Genomic DNA, 26729 nt, shown 5'->3' on the forward strand with positions numbered 1-26729 from the left:
TACACCAGTAGCTCTTCTGTCAGTTATCCATACTTCTCCTTCCTGTAATTTCTTGAGATCTCTCACCCCATATCTTTGGTTGTAGTTTTTGCACTGTCTTTTGACTCTTCTTTCTTCCTTGACCTCGATGGTTTTTCTATCCACTGCTTGTGGTTGCAATTGACCTTTAGCTATTGGCAAACTTGTTTTAATCCTTCGACCCATTAATAACTCTGCTGGACTGAATCCATTTTCTAGGGGAGTTGCTCGATATGCCATCAAAGCAATGCATGGATCTTTCGACTTCTTAATCAGCATTTTAACTGCCGACTCAACCAGTCCATTACTTTGAGGAAACTTTGAGCTACTGGAAATATGTGTGAATCCATACCCTTTAGAAAATGTTTGAAATTCCAATGTTCGCACTGGATCAAACTGAGGCCCATTGTCTGATCGAACAATATTTGGAATGCCATGTCGAGCGAATATAGACCTTCAATGGTTTATAATTTCAGCAACTGTCAGTCTATCAAGTTTTGCAATTTCAGGAAAACGAGAATAGTAGTCAGCTAAAAGAAGATACCATGAATTCTCGTACTTGAACAAGTCCATACCAACTCCCATGGTCTCTAAGGAAATGGTGATGGAATGAGAGGTTGGTGCCTGTACTTAGATTCTTGGATACAAGTCGTGCAATTTTTTACCTTTTCTTCTATTTCTTTACTTATTCCAGGCCAATAGACAGAACATCTGGCTCTAGCTCTGCATTTTGTAATTCCAAGATGACCTTCGTGAATCTGATTTAGAACTTCCCTTTGATGTGATCGAGGAATGATGATTCTATAGCCTCTCATCACTATCCCTTCTTGAATGGAGATTTTGTAACGATGTTGCCAGAAAGGTAGACAAAAGGAAGCGACACCTTTCTTTGCAGGCCATCCCGTCATTGTATATGATGAAAGTTTCTGACAAACTTCGTCAGCAAGTTGTGCTTCTTTCAGTTCTTTCAGTCTTTTCCATGAAGCTGGTAGAGTCTCTTTAACCATTTGAACATATGCATCTATTTTGTCTTCCAATTTATTTGTCTTGTTTGGATACACTTGAGGACTCCTGGATAAAGTGTCTGCTGCATACAGTTTCTTTCCTGGAATGTGAACTATGTCATAAGAGTATCGCATCATCCTCAATTTAATCCTTTGTAGCCTTGGTGACAAGTCGTCCAAATGTTTTCTGGAGAAGATAGGAATCAGAGGTTTATGATCACTCTCTATCTTGAAATGAGTTCCTGTTAGGTAATCCTTAAATTTCTCACAAACCCATGCAATAGCTAAGGCTTCCTTTTCGATTTGAGCGTATTAAGTCTCAGCTGTGGTTAAAGTTCTGGAACCATAGGCAATAACACCAATCTGACCATCATCTTGCTTTTGGTGTAAGGTGGCTCCCAAGCCATATGAAGATGCATAGACAGTAATTATGGATTCCAGGTTGGGATTGAAGATTTTCAAAACAGGATCAGATGACAGTATCTCCTTCCATTTGAGAAAAGTATTTTCCTCTCTGAGGTATATCCCAGACAAAATCTATTTTGTTACTGAGAGAAGCATAGTTAGAGGAGAAAGCACTTCTGCGTAATTTGGAACAAAACAAGCAAAGTAATTCGCCATGCCCAACATCTGTTTCAGTTCCTTCTTATTTGTTGGTGACTTATACTCCTTGATAGCAATGATTTTCTCATCATCTGGGTGAACTCCTTGGCTATCAATGATGTGACCAAGAAATTTAATTTTGCTCGTCGAGAAGATACATTTTTCTTTGTTCAAAGTCAAATGAACATCCTTCAGTTTCTGGCAAATTTCTCTCAATCTCATATCATGCTCTTCTTGAGTAGACCCCCCAAACTAGTATGTCATCCATATGATAAACTATTCCACTTGTGTTTCCCACAATTTGTATCATTCTTCTTTGGAAATGTTCTGGAGCGGAAGAGATTCCAAAGGGCAGTCTAAGAAATCTGAATCTTCCAAACGGAGTAATAAATGTTGTGAGATAAGATGATTTTTCATCCAATGGGATTTGCCAGAATCCTGAATTTGCATCCAGTTTTGAGAACACTTTAGCACCAGATAAGAGATTCAGTGTGTATTCCACTTTGGGTAAGGGATGTAATCCCCATAGAACATTTTTGTTCAGCTCGATCAGATCCACACAAATTCTCACCTTTCCATCACTTTTGGGCACTATGACAACAGGAGAGCAGCACTCTGTTGGCTCGTGACTGGAGTTATGACCTTTTGTTCATTTTTCAAAAGAGGTATAGGTACTCGTCTTGGCGATGTTACTGCACATGGAATAGCATCAGGCTTGAGTTGTATGGAATAGCATTCCTTCATGAGTCCAAGTCCTTCAAACAGTTCAGGAAACTCTTTCTTCGGATCTATTGCAGTAATCCATTGAACAGCACTGATATTGGGTCCTAAACCAAAGGATATCAAAGCTGGTTTCCCAAGAAGACAGTTTTTCAAGCCATCAATGACAGATTTCTTCTGTGCATTTCTTATTTACATAGCTCAGAGGTGCTTCAAACATGCCCAGCACTTTTAACGGAGTGTTATCTGGACCACAGAGAGTTCTATCAGCTGGTTTCAAATCCAATTTCTGAAACATCTTGTGATACAAAGTTGCAGGTATTACTGTATGATCTGCTCTGCCATCTAGTTGAAATTTCAATTTCTTATTCATAATATTGACAAAAACTGTCCAATCCTGGTTTGTGTTGTCTTGAATATGACCCAAGAACGAAATTTTTGAATGCTGGTTTGGTTTCTTTGCTAAACACAAACATTTCCGGAATGTCCCAATTTTGAACATTTAAAACATTTGGCATCTGTAGCTGGACATAATCTTCTCTCATGTTTCTGCTGGCCACACACCATTTGCATGTCTCAGAATGTTGGGAATCTGAAAAGTTCTTGCTCTTTGGTTTATTTTTCACATCAGACTTTTGATATTGAAAGTGATCAGATTTTCTTGAAGACATTGCATGTATAGGAACAACGATTTCTGTTTCATTGAGTTTATGTTGTTGCTGCTTGATTGATTCACTAAGCCTAACTTGTTTGACCGCTTTTGTTAGTGTAAGTTCGGCATCCAGTTGCAACCTTTCACTCAGAGGGTTATCTCGAATACCAACAATACGATCACGTATGAGTTGATAATGCAATTCTCCATAATCACAATGTTCAGCAAGGCTGTATAAAGCAGTAATGAAGTTGTTTACTGATTCTCCTTCTTGCTGCATATGTTTGTTTAACTGTGCTCGTTCAAAAATTGTATTCTTTTTAACAATGAAATGATCACTAAACTTCTTCACAACAAATTCATAGTTTCCCCTTTCAGTGTCGGCCAACTTGAAAGAAGTGTAAATGTCATAGACTTGTTCACCCATAATATAAATCAGCGAGTTTACCTGCTCTTCTCCCGTCTTGGTGGAGAGCCCAGAAGCTATACAGAATCTCTGGAAGCAAGTTATCCATCTTGACCAGTTTGCAGGTGTTGAAAATGTAAAATTGCCTGGCTGGTTCATCTGTATTGCTGGAATGGCAAAAGGAAAGTGCTCTAGATCAGCCATGTTTACTTTTCAGATTGCAAGTACTGATTTTCATCTACTTGATGTGTATCAGAACATTTTTTTTTTCTCTGCTGCTACTTTGTTGTTATGTCCTTTTACCGCTGCCACCATGTTGTATTATATGTTGTACAATCCTTAAACAGGATTGCAGCATGGGCAAATGAATGGAGCATGACGTTTAGCGTAGATAAGTGCATGGTCGCTCATTTTGGTTCGAACAACCCACGGTTCTCTTACGAGTTGAATGGTGTCACTATCCCGGATGCAACTAGGGTCACCGACTTGGGAATTCTCATTGACGAGCGACTTAAGTTTTCTGAACATTGTTCAGCGGTGGTCAAAAAAGCGAATAGAATGCTTGGTCTCATTTTCAAAAAGGTCTCTTCGCATTCTCCTAAAGTCATTCTTCCGCTTTTTCGAGGCTTAGTTCATCCTGGACTGGAGTATGCTGTAGGGTTTTGGAGACCATACCTACAGAGGGACATAGACTTGGTTGAAGGGGTGCAGAGAAGAGCTACGCGTGTCCTTATTGGCACACAGGGCTTGAGTTATGAAGACAGACTTCATTTTTTGAATATGTTTACATTGGATGAACGCAGGTGTCGAGGAGATATGATCGAAGTGTTCAAAATTTTCAATGGGATGGATAGGATGGACCATGAACTTTTAGTACACCGCCAATCGACTGCTTTTACAAGGGGACACCAGTATCGATTGGTGAGGGACAATGCAAGGTTATGGTGTCGCAGGGAATTTTTCTCTAATAGGGTTGTTAATAAATGGAATAGCTTATCCCCGGAGGTAGTAAATTGTAACACAATTGATACATTTAAAAATAAATACGATAAACAGGTTGGGGTAAATCGAGAAGCTATCCATTCTTAGAATAAGACAACCATAGGTATTCTTTATGGGCGTTGTATAATATTTTATCATGTGTATATATTGTTTATAATTTGTGTTAATTGCATTTTTAATTGGGTTGCTGTATTTTTGAAATATATGACATCAATATTTTTATGGGCATCTTTTTATCAGCCACCTCATTGGGCATTTTGTCTGTTGTGGCGTTGTATTTGTATTTGTATCACTTTATTTAAATCAAGAAAAACATCACATACACAAACACACACAGAGCATATACATTGCTTGTCAGTTCCCCTTCCCATCCGGATGGCTTTGATCGCTGAATTACTTTGCTGGTGGTGTGTGATGATTATTACACAGTTATCATAGAAGTCAAATGTTCTGCACATGAAAACAAAATATTCAGGTAAAATAAGAAGTATAAATTTTCAAAAAATTATATTTAAAAATTTTTGAAAACAGGAATTGTGTCCCCAGCAACACCTTTATCAAAACCATTTTGCAGCAGTGGAGTTATCGGAGGTGTACAAGTTTCTTCGATTTTCTCAGAGAAGAGATTTTGGATTTCTTTCGAGGAGGGAGAAAGCCACTGAAATCCTTTGGCCTCACGAAATTCTCATGATCTTGATGAGTGGATGTTGTTGGTGTTGGTTCAAATACATCATATTCGTCAGATGATTCATTTGGCGGAAACTGGGTATCATCAGATGGTTCTGGAACGACAGCAGGTGGTTCTGACTGACCAGATGTTGATGGCTGGCTACTGTCAAATGATTCTTCTCCAGATGTTGACTCTGGACTTTGAGGTGTGGTAATTTTATTTTCAAGTTTAAGCAACCGGTTGCGCAATTCCTCCAACTTTTTAGAGCTGTTCTTGAACTAAAAGAAATATTAAGCAACTTTTATTCAAATAATAGAGAGAGTTGCATATTTCAAATTCAATACTTCAATATTACACAAAAAACTAAAAAATGGATACATTGATAAAAACGTAAACTCATAAGCACTGCCTAAATAAGCAATCCAAAATTTCTCCTTATCTCTAATGTTCTTAATTTTTTCAAAGAATTGTGTTATTTGCATATGCTGCACCTATGAATGAATCATTATTTGCATGTAACATTGTAATTCATTTGCTCTATTAATGTTTCTCAGTTTTTGAGTTTTTAGAACATTTTCCAGCACTATCTCACCATAGCTGTCACAATGCTTTGATGATTTCATTGATATAGCCTAAATATTTTGAGTTGGCTTGCTAATTCCCTCTAATGCTAATTCTATGAAGACATTGCAATTTTATGTTAAAAATTGCAAGAATGGAAGCTATCACGCAATAATGAAATTTTAAATGCAAAAGATGTGATTGAGGTTTACTCTTAATATATGCCAGAAGAATATGTAAAATATGTCGAGATATCTGAAGCTCTAGGTCTACCTTGGTTGTGTCCCGAACTTGACAATCTTAACACCATACCTGTGGCATTTATCTCAGACAAATGCACTAAAAAAATGGGAAAAAAATTCTTGTTTAACTTTGTTTATTGCATCAACAAAAAGGTTAGAGAATGGTTATTCAAAAACAAACAAACAAATATTGCATTTTTTGAGTTAGTTCAGGCTACACAGGTAAGGTGATAAAAGATAATCTAACACAGGCTGTAATGAACATTTATTCAAGGATGTTACATTAATCCTTTAAATGCTGAATCATCAACAGAGTTACTTTTTCTTCTGAAATTAGAAATTCTAGGTCTTTTCACATGCCTATCTATAAATTCAATTTAAAATTTGAAGAAAAAATTTTGTGCTTTGTTTTTTATGATGTTAACACATCAAGCACCATAATTTTTCCTATCAGTTAAAATGTTTGTGTGTGTGTGTGTGAAATCATTCTTTCCATATCTTTATCAATCCCCATGTGAAATTGTGTTCCATTCTAATTGTTAGATTGACTTTGTGAGTTCTGTCAGTTTAGCTATGGCCACCATGTATATGCTTTCCCTAACTTGAACATGAATGTTTGGGAAAATCTTTGTTTCGTTTGAAGTGGTTAATTCCCTATTAATCTCCCAAATCAGAAATGAGTGGGGCCAGGTGTACACAGAGCAGTCTTAACAGCTCCACAGCCACCAGAATTTTTTAAAAGTGAAAGCCTGATTGAATTTGTGAATTGAAGTTGGAAAATCACAGAAAACCAGCTTCAGCTAATCACTACTGAGCCACCTATGGGGATCAAACTCAAGCTCCACCTAATGCAAAATCATCAGGATACCCACACAACCATACAGAACCACTAGGAAACTAGTGAAAATTTTTTACCTCTTTTTTTAAATCAGATACAGTCTGTGCCAAGCCATCAATTTTGATTCTATTCTCATTGTTTTGCCTTGTCATTCTCTCAATTTGTTCTTGCAGCTCATCAGGAGTGGGCACTGCATATGGGGGGGAAAAAAAAGACTTCATATAATGGAATTCTAATTTAAAACTTTCAATTTCACCACAATTCAAAAGGAAAAGGAACAAAATATATATCACATCGAAAGGGAAAAAACATTATTTCAAAGAAACAAGGGAAAAAAAGAAATTTTTCAAGACATACATAAAAATCTCTTCTCTTTCTCTCACTGGTCTACACCTTTAACCCCTGGCACAGTGAAGGATTTTTTTATATTTATCTTTTAAAATGTGTTTTTCTGTTTCTTTGAATTAAAACCAGACAAATTTTCTTCCATATCCTTAAAATATTATTCTTGTAAGTCTCGCTCTTCATCCTATTCCCTATCCCTTTGTGCCCTCCATTGTCATTAATAAGGCAAAATTGATGCATATCTGCTATTGCTGCAACATATGGCAGTGACAGCAAGAACTGCCACATCAGCGAGAACAGCTAACTCACCACTATTCACCACATGCAAAATAAATCATCTAATTTGGACTTTGTATACAAGAACGACTCTTTCTAGTCTTCATTTCTAAGATTGTGAATCTTGGAGACATACAACCCCGCCAATTCAGAGTAAATAGTGTTGTAATTAGGATTGGATTGGGTTTAATGGCGCAAGGACAAATAAGGCCAAAATGTGCCAAAACAAATGATTAATTAAAAATAAGATGAAACTTATTCTTGTCAAGTCCAGAAAATAAAACTATGCATGAAAAAAACAATGTTGCGTGCAATGTAAAAAATGACATGAATTGTAAAAAACTATAATTTGTCATATAAACCAATGTCTTTGATGAATTTAAAAATGTGAGATGCATCGCAATGGTCAGATAAAATGTCGCGAAGTGAAAGATGATTCTGACCAAAAGTGGCCGTAAAATGATGACGATGGTGCGAACAAGTAAAAGCATGAGCAATGGTAAATGGACTTTGACAATGAGGGCACTGCAGTTGACTCTCTCGTAGTAAAAGATATGATTGTGTGACGCGACTGTGTCCTATGCGTAACCGGGCAAGCAGAACTTCCTCCTTTTGGTTAGTCCTGCAGCTCGAACGCCAATGGCCAAGTGTGGGCTTAATGGCATGTAGTTTATTATTTACCTGGTTATTCCAATGATGCTGCCAGTGGCGATGCATCACTTCTCGGAGGATTGAGAAGTGGTCACTGGCAGGTACCAAAAGGTTATTGTCAATGTTAGTTGTTGTTCGAGCTGCAGTGTCTGCTTTTTCATTGCCCGGTATTCCGACATGACCTGGTCCTCAGTAAAATTTTACTGCGGTACCATGATGGATGAGGTGATGCAGATCATGAAAAATAGCATGGATGAATGGATGAGTGTGAAATGTACAGGAATACAGTGCTTGCAATGCGCTGAGAGAGTCACTATAAATGATGCATCGTCAGTGGCGTTTATGTCGTACATGACGTAGAGCCTGAAGGATTGCGTACAGCTCCGCCGAATAAATAGAGAATGTATTAGGTAGTTTGAAAGATGTCTCCTCACAGCAGATGTAGGCACAACCGACATGGTCAGGGCTCTTGGAGCCGTCGGTATATATGGGGAAGTACCTGTTGTACCTACTCCTGTGCCTAAGGAATATCTGTCGATATATGACATCTACTGTGATGACTCTAGGGTATAATGATAATGAAAAAGAGACATCTGGCGGAAACTGCTGCCACGTCATCAGTTCATGAAGGGTGAACAATGAATTTTATCCCTCCGGTTTAAAAGGTCGGAAGGTGTACGAATTGCGTGCGGCCGATGATTTAATGGGATGAAATGATGGGGGATAGTTCGCATCACTGGAGACAGCGGCGAAATAAGCGGCAATGGTGTCCACAATATCCCTCACATCGCTGATGATAGTGCCATTGGTATTTAATATGGTGATGGGATGAGACTGATAATGACCACTGTTTTTTTGGATCTGGTTCCAAATAATTTTGGATGAAGTTGATGAATTGATTCCCGTCGTAAACTTTTGCCAGGACTCATTTTGAGCCTGGCGCCTGGTTTTTCTTGCTACCGCCTTTGCTTTTAAAAATGCCAACTTATTATCATGGGTAGGGTACTGCCAGAACCTACTCTATGCTTTCTTTTGCACTTTAATTGTAAGACTACATTCCTGGTTCCACCAAGGTTTAGGAAATTTAGGAAGTTTCGAGGAGATTTTCGGAATTGTTTCATTTGTTGCAGAGATCATACAACTGGTCACAAGGTCGACACAGTGGTCGACGTCAGGTTGTGAGATCATATCCTCCATGATTTCTGCCTTGATTGTGAAGTCAGCCCATCGGGCGGAAACAAGCTTCCACCGAGGAGGTCCCTCAGGAATGCAATGGCGTCGATCAAGGCACTTAACCACTAGAGGAAAATGATTGCTTCCCGTGGAGGTCCGGATCAACCGACCAGGACCAGTTTGGCAAGAGTGTAAGTGAACATAACGATAGATCTATTGTAGTGGAACTGTTGTTTGGGGCATGCAAATGAGAGAAACTACCATCATTCATGATGGTGAGGTCCACATTATCTAACAGTCGTTCCACCATTTCCCCACGGAGGGTGTTGCTGTTAGAACCCCCCTCCCCCCGTATCATGTTATGAGCATTGAAGTCCCCGAGAAGAAAAAATGGTGGAGGTAATTGATCTCAATCAGATCTTCTAGATCTCTCTGTAAGATGGTGTCATTTGGTGGCAAATAAATGGAACATATGGTAGTTCTTAGGCCTGTAGAGATTTCCACCGCGATGGCTTGCAGGTTCACAGTGTTAAAATGCGCTATGACACGTAATGTGGAACCAGCAGAGCAACACCGCAGCAGGCTCTACTCCAGTCATCGTAATCAATACGGTACAGAGAATGTCACCTGGTATTCCATGTCTCCGAGGGCTTTGTAAAAGTTTCCTGGAGTGCCACACAAACAGGATGATAATGATTGATCAAATCCTTGAGATCTTAGTAATTGGATCTAAGACCACGAATGTTCCATTGAATTATGTTGGCCATAAATTAAAGAATTTCACTTCGCACGCTGTTTGTGAGTGGTCGAATTTCTGGCAGTTGAAGCATCTTACAGGGTTAGGTATTATGGTTGGATTTTGAGGCTGTAATAACTGATCTTGATATCTTTTGGCAATGTTGGTGATGAGAATGTCAGGATTATATTACGTGATGGAGCTGGATTGCCATCTTTGCAGCTCAAAATATGTTTGGCAGATGTTATGCCCTGTGATGCCAGCTCTTCTGTTCGTAGTTCTTCATCCATGTTAATTAAGTTAATAGCTATCTGAAATGACACCACCTGAATAATTCAATATGGGATGGATTTTAACTGATATGGGAATGTCTCCAAGAGATGTGAGCTTCCGAATAAGTTTGGATTGTTTGGGTGTGTTAGTTTCAATGAGAAGGTCTCTTGAGCGAAGAGCCTTCACTGATTTTAATGTGCCTATTGCGCCATAGAGAACCCTATCTATTAAAAATGGTGATACTTTGGCCAGCGGTTTATTAGTATCAGAAAAATTCAAAAAGAAGAATGAGACAACAGGATCAGGGTCGATGACAATTGTTTCGCTAAGAGCAGTTCGTTGATGCTTTGGTGCATTTGAATTTTTCTCTATTTTGGAGATAATTTGTTTGGCCCCTACCGACCATGCCCACCATGGAGCCCTATGAGGGGAAGCGCACACGTAACCGATGAAGGTTAGTAGCAATGCCAGGTTAGGTAGGAACTATACACCACCGAAACAGGCGAGCAGATGCGTTCCAGATCCAAGAGCGAAGTGAAGCAGCACCAAAAAACCTCACGAAGTCTGGCAGCCCCGGCCTCTCTACCTGCCCAGTAGTGTAACCCCTTCAGCCACTGAGGCACCCAGACAGGGCTAATCTAGGCCTCCCGTTTTGGCTGAATCCGAGGTCAAAGCTAGCGCATCAGGCTAACAAGGATCCCCATCTCCAGCCTTACGGGTCTCGTCTGCCACTATGAAGGTTACCATCAAGGTCCATGGGTTCGAATCCGGGCGTAGAACGTTAGAAGCAAGTTCTTCACCTACTGAACCTGGGGCGACCACCGATTGATGGAGCCTTCATTTCCCACAAAACTCCTCTGGTTGAAAATTGTCATATGGCGATATATGACCGGAGTTGGTGTGCGGTAAAGTAGCCTTGCGGGTCTCCACGCATGGCAAACACACAGGTAGACAGTGTCCCAGATAGGGCATACGCGAGAAACAATGCCCTATCTGGGAGGCCCCTCCCTGCCTGAGCGGGGCCCACAATGAGGGGTTGTACACAAAACATGAGTACATGTACAGGACAAAACGAAACACAAAACAATACTGTGGGATGTCTGGAAACAAACATGTAATCTGGGCTATTGTGAAAGTGAATGATATGAGCACAAACAAGCAAAGACAATGACGTGTGATAGATTTGGTGTTACCCAGAGTGCACCACGAGGAGGCCTATCACATTACACCCCATATTGTAATTAAATATCTGTTGAATTATATATCTAGAATGGTGAAGTGCACTGTCCTTTGACTTTCAGCCAGTCCTTCCTTCACAATTTGACATAACTAGATGTTCATCTGTAAAAATTTTCATTGCAAAAGAGTGCTGGACTTGCTGGTATATACACCAGCTTTTCCAATATCAATACACTGAATAAAGTTATAAAATCTAGGACAGTTAATTGATTTATCTCGATACAAATCTGATTCTTTAATTTTTAAGAAATTGTCTAACCATTGGACAATTGAGTATAAAATAGGCCATTATGAGGTGATAGTGAAAGAGTAAATTAAAATTAGACAGCCAGTTTTTATCAGGTTTCAATCTGAATTGTATGCAACTTTTTGATTTGAAAAACATATTTTTCTTTCCATATAAGTTTTACATTTACATCTATTTTTAATGTATGTTTCTCTTAATGAGGACTAACTGTACCACGACCTATAGTTAGACGGATTCCAGATGGTTGCTCAAATGCCTTCAACACCTAAGCTCTGTCAAACTGGAAGTAGAACATCAACTACAAGACTGCCGGACAGCTTGAAACCAAACCTCCATACAAAGAAAGCCATAGAAACCAATCAGCGAATTAGCTTCCAGATATTCATTATTTATGTTATGAATATATTAAATTGATAACAGCATGGGGTGGCAATATGCCATACCCACTTATGGTGTATTTTATAATTTTGAGTGTGCTGAAGCATTTAACAGGGCACAGATTTGGGGGAACAGTGCAGTACAATACTATGCAACTGAAATAATTTCACCTAAAACTCAAATACAGTAAACAGTGTTGCAAATCCCCAGCATTCAAATTCCCTGGGCATTGATATGCCGAATAAACTTTTTTCTCTTACATTTTATGTTCATTAGACAAACATCTAACAAGCTGCAGCATTTTAAAGAAATATTCTTTGCTTGCAACTTTGATTACTCACAACTTGAGACATTTGCAGGTTGAGGTATCACAGAGTATACATATTACTAACCAACTGATTGACAAACATTGAGAAAAAACTTACAAGGTGGACGCTCATCATCCTCATCATCATCATCTTCTTCTTCCAGCTCAGCCATATGTGGAAAGTAAGCAGCCAAATTTATAGGTGCTGTAACATGTCTGTGGGTAAACACAAAATTGGCGACATTGAACAGTGATATTTCCAGTTCTTTTTGAAAATTTATGATTTTCTCAGGTGAAATGTCTGGTTCAGCTCTTCTGCATAGCTCTATATCCCAGAAAACAGCAAATGTTTCATCCAACACCTGGAATATTAAATATGAAATCATACGATAAAGTTATTATATTTATATTTAATGTTTATTAAGAAAAGTATGCATAATAATAATATAAATGTACGAAAAATTAGATTTCAACATGTGATCCAAAAATAAGAACAGCTTTAAGCAAAGTAATTAAGTTGATATGCTGAATAGAGTAGCTATTGCTTTGTTTAGAATAACTTTTCATTAATACTGTCAAAAATATATTTATTCAAAGCATAACTACAGCATTATTATTTACCTTATTGTTCAGTTCAGAAACAAAAAATCTGTTCATAATCGTAGATTTATTTTAACTGATAAATGATAAATCATGAAAAAGTTTAACCTTTTTTTAATTGAGTGATTTTTATTGTAATTGAAAGATTCTCCTTTGATATCTTACTATTTTCACATAACTTTCTTTCCTGTGGTTAAAAAAACACACTCAGTATTTGTTTTTCACTCTCATAATAACATGTTTATTATATTTTGCTGAAATCAAAAGTGTTAATAGCATTGCATTGTACCTAGTGTTAAAATGTTTTTCGAACCTGCAGTATCAGGAAGCATAAAACTAGGAACTTAAAAATAACAAAGCATTTTTGAATACAGACTGATACGTTTTCAGGAAATCTTAGTTTTTTTTAAGAACCATGACTACGTGCAGTAAAATTTGATCACTTTTACTGCTTTTATTTGATTACATTACACACAGAGCATTTTTGACTGAATATAGAGAATCATCACAATAACAAAATGATGAGCGGTGCACACAAGATTTGTAGTCTTTACCACATGGCGAAGTGGAAAAAAAATTGGCTGCCATGAATAATTAATTCTCTTATACATTTTAATGAATAAACTCCAATGATTGATGATACAATACAATGATCTGCCACATAAAACTAACAAACTTTTCTGTACATGTACACAAAATATATTGTGTCTGCTGATATAATGTAAATCCTGAAAAAATTGAATAAAGAGATTAAATTTGGCTATGATCCAAAAAACATTTTAACACAATTTCAAATTTTTGAGTAATTTTGAATACAGTAGGGCTGCCAAATCTGTGATTTTTGTTATCGGAAGTTGGAAAATGATGCACATGTGCATGTTTCAAGCATTTAATACAAATTCACATCTTGTTAAATTCTACCCTAATAGCCAAAATCAGTGAATCATGACTCCAATACATTTAGCTTCAGTAGATGAATATAAACTATTATGAATGTGATAAAATAAACCTTTTTCAACTTTTAATACTAATATGTGTGTGTTTGTATAAATATTTCTCCTTGTGAGCCATATTTTGTCCAGGATTACATTTGCAGTCAGTGAAAGAGCTAAATTACTTTAAGGGCCAATATTAATGAAAAACATCAATTAAATCAACATACACTAACTACTAATAATTTTCTGAACACCTGGCATATATCAACACTTAGGCCTATACATGTTTTTTTCTGATGGCATGACCATGGGCCATTGATTGTTATTTGCACTACTACGAAGGAAGGGATAAGAACATAGACATTCTAGACAATCATGTTATTCCTACACTGTGGCAGAACTGTGAAACTGGTGGTTTTCTGTAATAAACCATCAGGATGGCAATGTATCTTGCACACAGAAGTAAAGCTGCTATGCAGTGGTACGAAGACTTGAGTGTGAAATATTATTATTATTTTTTTTATTTGCAAAAACAAACACAAAATACATATAAAAGACAGAACAAAAGCACATAGAAAGAACAACACATGAACACAATAAATAGTCATATTGGACCCCAAGGGACATAACGTCCTTCCAGGCAGCCCTACGGATTAAATTATTATATTTTGCTGCCATTTTTTTTCTAAGTACTGTACGTTATGTTAATAAATGTTATGTAATAGTATATGAATATTTCAAAAATTTATGCACACTAAAAATTTGAATTGTGAGATCTGAAATTGTTGAATCACGATATTTCTTGTATAAATAATTAGTCTATGAAATAAATTTTCCTTTTCGTTTCACAAAACCTTCATATATACACATACATACTCACATGACTACGTACATGCTCATAGAGATACACATATACATATATATATACACACACATATACTTTTTATTTATTTTTATTTTCTTATTATTTATCTTATTTTATTTTTGTATCATGACATCATAATAAATGTTTGTTTATTTCAGCTATGATTAAATTATTCCAATATTTCCCATTGATGTCACTATTTATATTGTATTTTATGAAAACAATCTTAAAATATATTTTCGTAATTTTGTACACTTTTTGCGTACATGAAAGCATCATATTTATTGTTACAATTATGAGCTGTCGACTGAAATGAATTCATTATTTTTGGAGCAGTAAACAAGAAACATTTTTGAAAAAGGTGTTTATTTGTTTTTGGGACTTCAAATTCATGTTTGAGTCTTGCTGAAGTTCTGTTTGTTTTCTTCTTTAACCAGTTATTGTTTTTGAACACAAAATTTATAAGTCTGTAAACGTATACCTATCTAATGTCCAATGTATGGCAATTGATATTGTTATCGTACGTGTTACATGTTTGTATTATTAGTGTTCTTGCTTTGTTGTAAGTGTTATTTAATTTCGTAATATTGGTTAGGTAAGCCCCACCCCAGGCACATAATCCATAGGTTATAATTGAATAAATCCATGCATAAAAAATGTCCTTTAAAAAATCTCCATCTATTAAATATTTTAATTTATAAAGTAAAACTATATAAAATCGGATTTTATTAGTTAATTTATCACATTGCAAGTTCCATTTTAAATCGCCCTGTATAACAACTCCTAGGTATTCATATTGGTGCACTCTTTCTATTTCATGACAATTGCAGTTCTGTTGTGTTTGGTGTTGGCAAGTGTGAATTTTAATGGAGATCTCGAAATTGGAGTTTATGTTTCTTGTTTTAATGCATTGATGCTGGGTTTTGTGTATGTTTAATTCGAGTTTGTTTTGGGTCATTCATTGATTAATATATCTGAGGTCTCTTTCTGTTTTTTCTATAAGGTTCTCAAAGTTGTCATCTTCCACGTAAAGAGCTGTATCATCAGCGAATGATACAAGTTTTCCATTTAGATTTAGCAAACAGAAGTCATTAATATGAATCAAAAATAATGTAGGGCCCAAAACTGATCCCTGAGGGACACCCTTTTGAACCTGTAGGTATTCGCTTATTTGCTTATTGATGATTACTGCCTGTTGCCTTCTAGAATAATAAGTTTTGAACCATTCCAGAATACTTCCTCGAACATCAGCTTTATGCAACTTTTGTGTTAATATATTTAGATCAACATTATCAAACGCTTGTTTTAAATCCAGGTAGATTATCATAGAATATTTATTACTATTTGGTGCAAAAAAATTATGATTTAGAAAATTTACAACTTGTTTGTTCATATGTTTCTCTATTACTTTAGAAAAAATCGAGAGAACTGAAATTGGTCTGTAATTATTCATATTATTAGGATCTCCTTTTTTGTAAATTGGGTAAACAAGGCATTATTTCATTTCGTCATAGAAGTAACTTTCTTCGATTGACAAGTCAATTAGATGTTTTAATACTTCAATGTGATAGAATGAAATTATTTTTAGCATTTTTGATGTTAAGCCATCATAACCAATTGCTTTAAAATCATCTAAACCATTTATTAATTTTTTTAAAGTAGGTATATCAATATCTATAATTGCTATTGAGTTTACAATATTGTATATACTTTCATGTTGACATGTGTATCCTACAGTATTGGTATTCAAGTTTCTATCAATGAATTCCTTATTAAAGTCATTTGCTAAATTTTTAGGATCATAACGGATTGAGAGTATTTGTTTTCTGTTATTTTTATTGAGTATAAAAGTATTTATACAATTCCATTGTTTTCGTTTGTCTCTATTGCATTCAATAAATTTGTTTTTTAGATGTTCTTGTTTAGCTTTTTTTATTTTATCATAATTCTTATATTCATTTTTATATGCAAGTACGTTGGTATATTTCCTATATTTTTTATATAACTTTTCTTTAGTATTTATCTTCAGTATGAGATCTTTAGTAATCCACTCATTTTTTCTATTACATTTACATTGTTGTGTTTTGGTCCAGAGGTTAGAATTGAGTGAGATAATATCATTGACATTCTTTAATTTTTTTTCAAATAAACCTTCTCAAACAACAGGGAATGTGTTTCCACATCATTTTTTCAATGGCACACCAAGGGTTCTACAGATTAAAATGTTGGTTTATTTACATAGCAAACAGTTTTGTTTTGTCAGGCATGAACTGAAATTAGAGAGTTAGTAACAAATTTAGACAGAAGATGAGTCTTCTTCAAAGGGAAGTGTATAAAAGACAACTTCATGACAATATGTATAGATATATACAGTTTTTCTCAAAAGTTTAGATAATGCACTTTTCTTAAAATAACAAGAAAAATACGCTGAGTAGCATTTTAATGCTACTTGTCATATGTAGAAATGCTTCATAATACCTGAAGCATTTCTACATTTATAGAAAAAAAAAATCTACAAAAGAACATTTAGAATATGTATAGTATCAAAAATACAAAAAATGGCTGTCTTAAAATTTTAGAGAAAATTCAGATTTACAAAAATTACAGACTTTTAATAGCTAATAGACTTTTAATTTTTTCTAACATACTCAAACACACTATCCTCCATGGATCTAATTAAATTCTGCAGAGTTTCTACTCCAAAACTGTGTATCATACTTCCTCTATAGAGCTTTTCAAGTCATCAACAGTCAAATACTGTATTTCATTTGCAAACACATTTATTTTAAGTATGCTCCATACATTTCTAATAGGATTCAAGTCAGAACTCATCGATGGCCAGTCTAAAACTGTTACATTCTCACAAATAAAGAGTTTTTTGTGGCAGCAGATCTTTGAATAGACATGTTATAATGTTGAAATGTCAAGTTTGGTACTCTAAATTCTCTCCAATCAGTAGCAAATTGTTCTAAAGGATCTCCTTTAAGCATCAGAGGTTTGATGACCAATTTCAAAAGTTAAGGATGCCTGACCATTAGAAGCAAATGCTACCCATACCATTATCGAAGCTCCACCTTGCTGCCTGCTGAAAACATCCATCTGGAACATGTGTGTGTGAGTTCCATTTTTTTTTTTGCACCACTAAATATAATACCAAGCTGTTTTTTATAAAATATACAATCATGTGTTTCATGCCTCCGTAAAACATGATTTCGTGCCAATTTCAGTCTCTCTTCAGTGCTTCCTTGTGACAGGTGATTTCCTAACCACTCTTTTATGAATCAAATACAGTTTCTCTGATCTGTCTATGAACTGTATCCGTTGAAATTTTCACTCCAGGATCTTTCATAATTTCATGTAAGGTCATTTTTTGCATTGAACTCCATCTTCCAACGGTTTTGTGTTCGTGTAAACTTTAACTACATCGCCCACCACGACTAAATTTTGGCTTTTGGGACACACATTTCGTCAATACACGCCAAACACTTCATTTCAACCTGCTCAAAGCAATAGCAATGCCTTTTACAGCCTTTCTTTTTGCTTTCAAAAAATGAAGTACTCAAAGAATTTCATTGTAAAAAATATGCGATGACTTCAGCAGTTTTTTCAATGAAAACCAATTTGATAGTTACCCACTTTTATATTATCACATCTCTGATACACCATATAGACGCAATCTTTGAAATTTGCATATAATTGGAAATCTTTATAAATGTTTGAGACAGCTATTTTTCAAAATTTTGAGTTTAAAATATCCAAAACTTCTTTTCCTTGACAATGACTGAAGTTTAAAGTAGGTTTTTGGATTTCGATCACAAGCAAAAAAAAAAAAAAAAAATTGAAATGGTGCAGTTAAAAATCTATAGTGTCTAAACTTTTGAGACTGCTGTATGTTCAATGGAAACAAAGCTGCACTTCTATCGTGGTGGCCAGCCATATGGCTATATAGTCTTTGGACAAGTTCATAATAATGTTTTGCCTTACCTGACCAAGATAAATGCAACAACATGTTAGCTTAGTCATGTTGACAATTGTTTCAATGACTCCATATAATGATTTATGAGATTCCAACAGAGGAGTGAGCCCATCACTGCAGTTTTCAGCTACAGAAGAAAGCAACTCCGTGATAGGTGTATCATCAGAATCTTCATCTTCTGGTTGTAAAAAGTAATCAATAAATTCTAGAACTGCTCTTGGTCCTTGAGACAGTATTCTTTTTGCAGCAAAATCAAACTTCTTTGAGAGCTATTAGAAAAAATTAAAAGTTAGTTATATTTTCAAAATGTGTTTTGCTTCATAAAGCAAAAATATATAAAAGCTACTTCTCTTTGAAGTAAATGTATCATGTCAAATATAGCTGAATAAAGTTAGCATGAGACATTTTATACAGGAGCAGCTTAAGTGAGGATGCACCCAGGCAGCAGGTTGTAAGAGGTGGCAGTCCAAGTTTTTATTTAGAAACATAAATTTTTTGACACTATGAGCCACCAGCTGTCAAGAGCCATACCTTTAGAACGAAAATGTTAAGAAAACTTGAGGGAACCGGCAAAGCCTGCAGCCATAATACCAGAAACAAGAATGGACTCTATCACACTGTGCAAGTGTACATTTTGGCTCACCCACCAAGAGTCAGATTTATGGTTTTGAAGCCTGTGGGCTACACAAATTTTGATGCCCTTCCACAGTCTGATAACCATAATAACATTTCTAGTTTAATTTTCTTGCCCATTCATTTCTCCAATTCGCTGCCCAGCATTATAATCCCCTCCTCTCCATAAATAAACCTGTCTCTAAGTTATTCTTTTGGTTACTCATATGCTTGCATACTGTTTTGATCACTCTTATGCTCCCACACTCTCTAGGCCACTCTTTTGGTTGGTCACTGACCTAGTTCCCCACTCTTTAGGCAGAGATGGATTTGTAGTTTTACAAACTGTAGGCTGTGCAAATTTTACTGCCCTTCTCCCACATTCTACTAATTTTTTGACTACTCATTCCTCAAATTTGCTGTCCCACTGAATTTGCCCTCCCCCCCAGACTATAGGCCACTAAGATCACCTGTAAAAGAATATGCCCCCCCCCCCCAGTAATTTTTCGGGAGCAGTCAAATAAAGGCAAAGAAAGAATTTGGGTTTCACTTGTCCAGGGCCTGGAGCCATGGGCGGAGATACGGGGGAGGGGGGGGCCCCAGCATCAAAGGTGGAGTCGACTGATCTAATGTATATATGTATATATGAGCTGACATCATCATCATTGTGCGCCATCCCCATAGCAATAATGACCTTGCCCCCTCAGACTTCCAAGTCAATCTCCGCCTATGCCTGGAGCATCAAAAATTCCTCACACTCCCTTAGTTTCCACTCTGGAACCTTGGAGTAGGTATTTTACAAACTTCCACTCTATTAAAAAAATTTAGATCAATTAAAAAGTTTAATTCCTGAAAGGAAGGAAAATATAACATCTCATCAATAAGAGCTGTAATGTAGGAAAAGTTACAGGCATAATTAAGAAAGGGAAAATAATTCTGGACTAATAAACAAGACAGTTTTTTTGAAAACAGGATGTATGCTCAATTACACTTTGTAGGCTAAATAAAGGTGTGCAGCTTCGAACGGGTAAAAAAAACAAGTTTATCCCAAAGTGCTCTTTGCAAAAACCCTTTCAGCCTTCCACTGTGTTTAGGGGGGGGGGGGCACATGAGATTTCGCACTCTGGCAGCAGGTCAGGTAGAGCCACCCATGATTCTATATTGCTGTAACACATTTGCATTCCATAAAATACCAAATTAAATACATTACAGACAGAAAACTGAAGTCATACATTTAATTAGTTCCAGAAAATTACTGCATTCAATTTGAATCTCAAAAAAAAATTTGTTTCATTCAAAACAATAAAAATCTCCATTTATCCTATACCTCTACAAAATTAATACTTGTAATAAAAAAGAAATTTTTATATCAAATAGTGCAGTATAGAACAAAAGTAATTTGGCTTACAAGACAAGTACAATACAATCAGGCAATCACTGTCATTGCTATTTAATGAAGCATTTAATGAATGAAAAGTGGAACAAATTCTTGACCAGGGACATAAACAAATGGAACACCCCCTCCCCCACAACTTGATTAAAAATAGTCAATTTACTGTAAAAATTTAACCCCCTAGTTCTTTTTTGCTTATTCAATCCATTTTGTTCAATTTAAAATTACTCTTTTATTTTTGAGAAAAAAAAGTTTTATGGAGAAGGTTCCCTGTAACTTCCGTAAAAACAGATCAACTAGTGTGATTTGTAGTTCTTGTATTTAGGCTATGACAACTATACTTTTTTATCTTCCTTCTTTATTTATTTTTCAACCACCTCATTTGGTGATTTTCATTGACTTCAGTTTTTGTATTTGTACCCCGACCAAGGGTAAGTCCCCTGTATCTCCCTGACAGTATACTGCATCAGATTAGGGTGAGAGAAAAATTAGAAAATAAAATACAATTGCATGTGAGAAATGCTCCAGAGTTTTCCTTATAACATCCCTTCAAAAAGAGGTAGAGCAATCTTGTTCATAGAATATATTGCAATGATAGTGAATGAATAATAATTAAGTCACAATATCAAACAAATAGTTTAAATTTTCTTGCAATAGTTCAAATTTTTTTGTCCCAGAGGTGTCAATAAAAAAAGAGGGGTTTAACTAATAAATTACAGTTTAAAAGCTAAATACAGAAAAACTTTTTGAAAACAGGTTTTCGGTTTTGGTACCTGATAGTCTTATAATATTTATCCCCACAACATAAAATGCAGGGCTTGACAAACTGAAAAAATTCTAGGCACCAGCCAAATTTCTTAGGGGAGCCAAGAATGATTTTAATCTAAAAAAGTGGTGGTGCATAATAATGTGGTGTTGTTTTATTTTTTATTTTTTTGGGACTTGATATCTTTTTAAGGAGTAAAATCCCTTGGGACCTTTTCCTATGTAAAAAACACACTGTCATGAAATCAAAAAAATTTTGTCATTCTTAGACTCCAATTTATCAATCACAAACCTAGATGCCAGGTCCGCATGGCACCTTTCAGGCACCAATACAGATTTTCAAGTTGCCATGGTGACCTGGCATCTAGGATTTGTCAAGCTGCGATAAAATGTATACTGGAAATACAAGTAGACCTATTGAAAACTCTTTCAAAATTGTCTCGGCCTTCTTCACAGTAACCATCGCTGAGAAAAATCATGACAATCCTTCATATTGTCATTATTGCAGACAAACATTTATCCTAATATCATCAATGTGTATTGGAAACAACATAGAGCCCTGACTTCTTTTAGTAAGCATATAAATTTTATTTCCTTGATTAAAGTAAGTGCTACTGGGCAGAGCTGCCCTTAGGGGTGTGCAACAGTTGAGGCTACTACACTCAAGTAATAAAACACTCACAGTAATTTACTTATTGTTACTATTTTTTTGCTTTAATAAAACAACATGGGTGAGTTTCAACAATGAAAAAGCTCATAAAAAGTTAAATGAGCAAGGGTGGAATATTTTTTTGGGTGGAGTCAGAGTTTATATATTTTGGGAAGAGAAGTCAGCAGTAAAACAACATCACAGAATAAATTATCTATACAAAATATGAACACACAATTAGATGCAATTCTTGCAAACAAAAAGTTCATGAAACTTATGAATTTTGAAAATGATGAAAGAAATACTAATGCCAGAACTAATAAGAATTCAGAAATAATGAAAATCTGGAATCGATAGAAACAAAAAAAAAAAATTAAAAAAGTAGGCCTCAATTATTTCAAGAATTTTCTGAGTGATTACTTGGCAAACTCTCAAAAATTTCAACCTGATCTCATTTTGCAAGACCCCCCTTCTCTTGAGGCCCCCAGGCTGTACCTGTGTGGGTCCATGCATCAAGATGACACTAAATTATTTCTTTCATCAATTTTCATGAGAAAAATCATTTCAGCATTGATGGAAATTCGAATTTTATAAAAATAAAAAATTAATGAATAGAACTTTTACAGAATCATTGTAATTCAAAACAAATAAAAATTCAGAATTAATAAAAGAAATATATATAACTCTGGAACTAATAAAAATGCAAAAAGAAAATTTAAATTTTTACTGCATTTTGAAATAATTACAGAGAGGGGGGGGGAAGGCATTTTTTTTTCAAGATGAGCACAACTCAGGTCTATCGCCATGGGCAATTTGCTACCTAGTGAGTTGTGCCGGAAGTGTAAGTATGTGTACCTAACAGTCTGAGTGAGTATCTAGTGTGTTGTGTATGATTATTTAGTGCTGCCATCTATATCTCAGAAGTGAAGTGAGTGAAGTGTAATGACTGAATATTTGTACTGTTTGTAGGATTGTTGCTCTCTGTGGCGAGACATTTTATCGGCGAGATCGACTCGCATTTGCACCTTGAAGTTGGGAACCACAGAAAACCAACTTCAGCTGACCACCACTGTGGTGACGGTGGGGCTTGAACCCAGGTCCCTGTGATGCGAGTCCATCACTATGACCACTCGACCACCACAGCGGCAGGGGTAGGCCTTACATAGTTTTTCTCAGTAATTCTTTGCCCTTGCCCCACCCAAAGAGACCTCATGAAGGAAGTCCTCACAATTATTTTAGCACCCGGCCCAGCATTTGGTAAGCATAGGTTTAACCTTATGGGAAACATTGGGAGGGCTTAAAAATTACAGGGGCAGAACAGAAGCACACTGTTTACGCCTATGCTGGCAAGAGTTAAAGATGGTACGAATATTCAGCTGCTATTTGGTATTCTGCCTATTTGGCTCTTTTGCTGAATATATTTGTGTAAATCTAAGCACAGCAATTCATTGCTTTAAAGTGGTTCTTTGTTAGACTATTCTGGGGAGCTGTGGATGAACGTTGACTAGGGCAAGAAAGCAGTAGGTGAGGAAAGTTTGAGAACCACTGCTGCATACCTATATCAGTTCTCCTTCAATTGGAATCATCAGACAGACTCCTTTTCTTGCAAACAAGGTACCACAAAAAGCCACTAGCTTTATGTCATTTTTCTGCAGCGGTCTTCATGATGTTTCAAAAATAATATATTATACAGGATTTTGCTTGTTTTGACCCAACTTATTCCCCTATTGTATATAATTTGACAGTCCAACATATCGCCAGAAGCATTGACACTATATTGGTGCCAAGTTTGACTTTGACAAAGAACACCTTAAATTTTTGGGTTATTAATTGTCTTTTCTATGGGATTAGACCAGTGTTTCTTCGAAATGTACGGCATGGCTCCCATGGGATTGCCTATTTAGTGCTTTGGGAGCCACAGATGATGAAAGTTCAAGAACTATGTCCTTAAATATCAGTGTGACCAGCCCCTCCACAGGGGGTCATGACCTACACTTTGGGAACCACTGTATTAGGGTAATAGATGTGAAGAAAATTCTTTTCAGATAGTCGTATCCCAAGAGCGGCAACATTTCCAGGACTGGCCCTGGGTGTGAAAGAAGTTATGTCAGGGTGAATTTTTAGATAAGAAAAAAAAAACTGAAAATAGAATTCTACTGCAAATAAGGTGGAAGTGAGCATGAACTACACTAGTTCGCTAACTGAAGGATGTACCAAGACATTGTATTGAGATACTGAAAGAGGCAAAGAACATCTAAAGAGGAAAAATAAGTCATAAATTTGATGATGCATTGCTGGTTGAGAGTAAACAATGGTTGACATTTTCTTGATTAGATGTAAAGTTGTAATCAGTTTTGAAAAAAAATAGATTTTGTAAGTAATATTAACCCCTTGAACTGCAATTTATTTTCAGGCAGCACTGCTCAGACATACAATTTCATAGCGAGCGGGACTCTTCATTTCAGTTCAAGGGATTAACCCTTGACTGGCCTGGTGGGGTCATTTTGACCCCACGGTTTTTTGTTTTTCCACCCCTTGAGAAAGAAATGCATCTGGACCATCTTATTTTCAGTACCTTTCAAGCTAGTTGTTTACACGTGTTTGACAAATTCATGATGTTATTCTACTTTTTCTTTCCTTTATATCATTGATCAAAGTTTACATGGTGTCAAAATGACCCCACCTCACTACTTGCATAAGTGTTTTTTACCTGACGACAGAGTGTTCAGATTGAAATGGCGTATCGGAAGAGCACCAGTTTTCTCGATAACAGTTCAAATTAGTAGTGAAACATCGGATATCCGAGGTTATCATGAGGATAGTGCTGTTAGTGTATTGTACGTAAGATCTGTGTCCTCAATATTTTATAGTGTTGTTTACAAGTACTGTGTTACCAACTTTGAATGATACTAATTTTGGGGCTTGTAAAAATATAGTAAATATTATTTTAATTTGCAAATTTTATGTTCTGAGTATATTTCAATCATATCCATTCATTTTTTAACCATGAAAGTTGCATTCAAAAAATTTAATAAATAATTTAAAAAATAATTCAAAAGTTATGTATCCCTCCATTTTTTCAAATGTGTCTTAATAAAAGAAAATTTTTCGGAAAATAATTAAAGAAATTTGAAAAATTATTTGGTGAATCAATTGACAGATGAATCAAGTCATGTAAAAAACCCATTGCTTTTATGAAGACTCCTTTTGTTGATTTTTAAAATGCGTTAATACTTGCTGGGGTCAAAATGACCCAATGACGCCAGTTATTATGCACAGTATTTTCACAATGCCAGTTAAGGGTTAAACTACAATATATCATCGTTAAATTTATTTGTCAGTATCACGGCAATAAAAATCTTTCAATTACTACTTTTTTTAAATATTTATTTAAATAATAGCATAATCAAAATTCAATATGAATCATTCAAAACCACCAATTTTATTTCCAATTAAAAACACCAATTTCATATATAATTTGTGATGAATTTTAAGAAAATATGTGTTTGGCCAAATCACTATTCCTCCCATCCCTAGTAAACCTGGCCTGGCTACTAGGCCACCAATGTCGCTCATCAACATAGTTCTGAAAAACATAAGAGGCAATTTCGAAAGTAATCTCAAAAGGTTCCAGCATGTCTTCTAAGAATAGTAGGCACAAGGCCTGTTGCTTGCATGGGCAAACAGGACATGTGTCCAGGGCCCACAAATTTTCAGGACCCAAAAATTGGCTGCTATTTGTATTTTGGGCCCAGCCCACATGCTCCTTCTCCTGCATTCATCTTTACCTCAAAGAAGACTTAGTATAAGGGCCCCCAAAAATTCATATTTGCCCAGGACCCGAATTTATGAGGAACAGGCCCTGCCCCATGGGGGATATAAGAACTGTACCCCCTGAAAATATCTTATTATCTATATTGCCTGGTTCGAACCTGGGACCTGATGGCAACCTTCACAGTGGTAGACCAGCATCTTACCACCAAGAAACTCAGGTGCAAGAGGGTAGACACTGGACGAAAGACAAAAAAAACAAAGACCATTCAAAGCTTGACTTTAATTAACGTAGTTTGTGAGTAATAAAATCATTCTTTTTATTTTCATAGCATATACTCTTTTATATTCAAAAAGGGATGATAAACAAATAGGGCCTAGAATAAATTAAAAGTGTTAATAAGATTCTATTTCTAAAATTACATATTCCATACTTCAATTATTTAAAAATAATCATAGAAGGCAGTAGAAATAAGTAGTGATAATATAAGAGATATTATAGGGTTTCTTTTTATATTTTGAGGCTCTTTCAGTCAATTTCGTTGCCTAAAATAAAAAAATTTGATTCCCGGAATTATATAACTCTGAAATTGACAATGATAATGGACTTACAACTCGCATGCTGCTGACTTCTTCGAAAGAAGAATTCGATATGATTTCGTCGAATATATTATCTGGCAAATCTACAAGATTGACACTCATTGTCAAAATTATTGTACCACCCTACAGATAGTAAAGTTTTGGTTTCGCTAGGTAATACCTGGCCACCCGCAATCCCCAGATTGCAAAGAAAAATAAACAATTAGAGAGCCAGCGAAAAAG

The 26729-nt window shown here is 35.8% G+C and overlaps 1 protein-coding gene across 1 annotated transcript; it reads right to left on the reverse strand.

Moving 5' to 3' along the window:
* Positions 1–4593: 4593 nt before the first annotated feature.
* LOC149072712 (uncharacterized) lies at positions 4594–26707 on the reverse strand. The gene is made up of 5 exons (XM_089246121.1): positions 26520–26707; positions 18726–18986; positions 12460–12703; positions 6794–6906; positions 4594–5353 (listed from the first exon to the last, which is right to left on the reverse strand). Exons 1-5 carry the CDS (start codon positions 26607–26609, stop codon positions 4988–4990), a joined length of 1074 nt encoding a protein of 357 aa, XP_089102247.1. The 5' UTR covers positions 26610–26707; the 3' UTR covers positions 4594–4987.
* Between the last annotated feature and the right edge of the window lie 22 nt (positions 26708–26729).

The sequence above is a fragment of the Pholcus phalangioides genome, unplaced genomic scaffold (assembly GCF_987345545.1).
Source record: "Pholcus phalangioides strain wild (caught in Gottingen) unplaced genomic scaffold, Ppha-v1.0 ptg000017l_1, whole genome shotgun sequence".
NCBI classification, from domain to species: Eukaryota; Metazoa; Arthropoda; class Arachnida; order Araneae; family Pholcidae; genus Pholcus; species Pholcus phalangioides.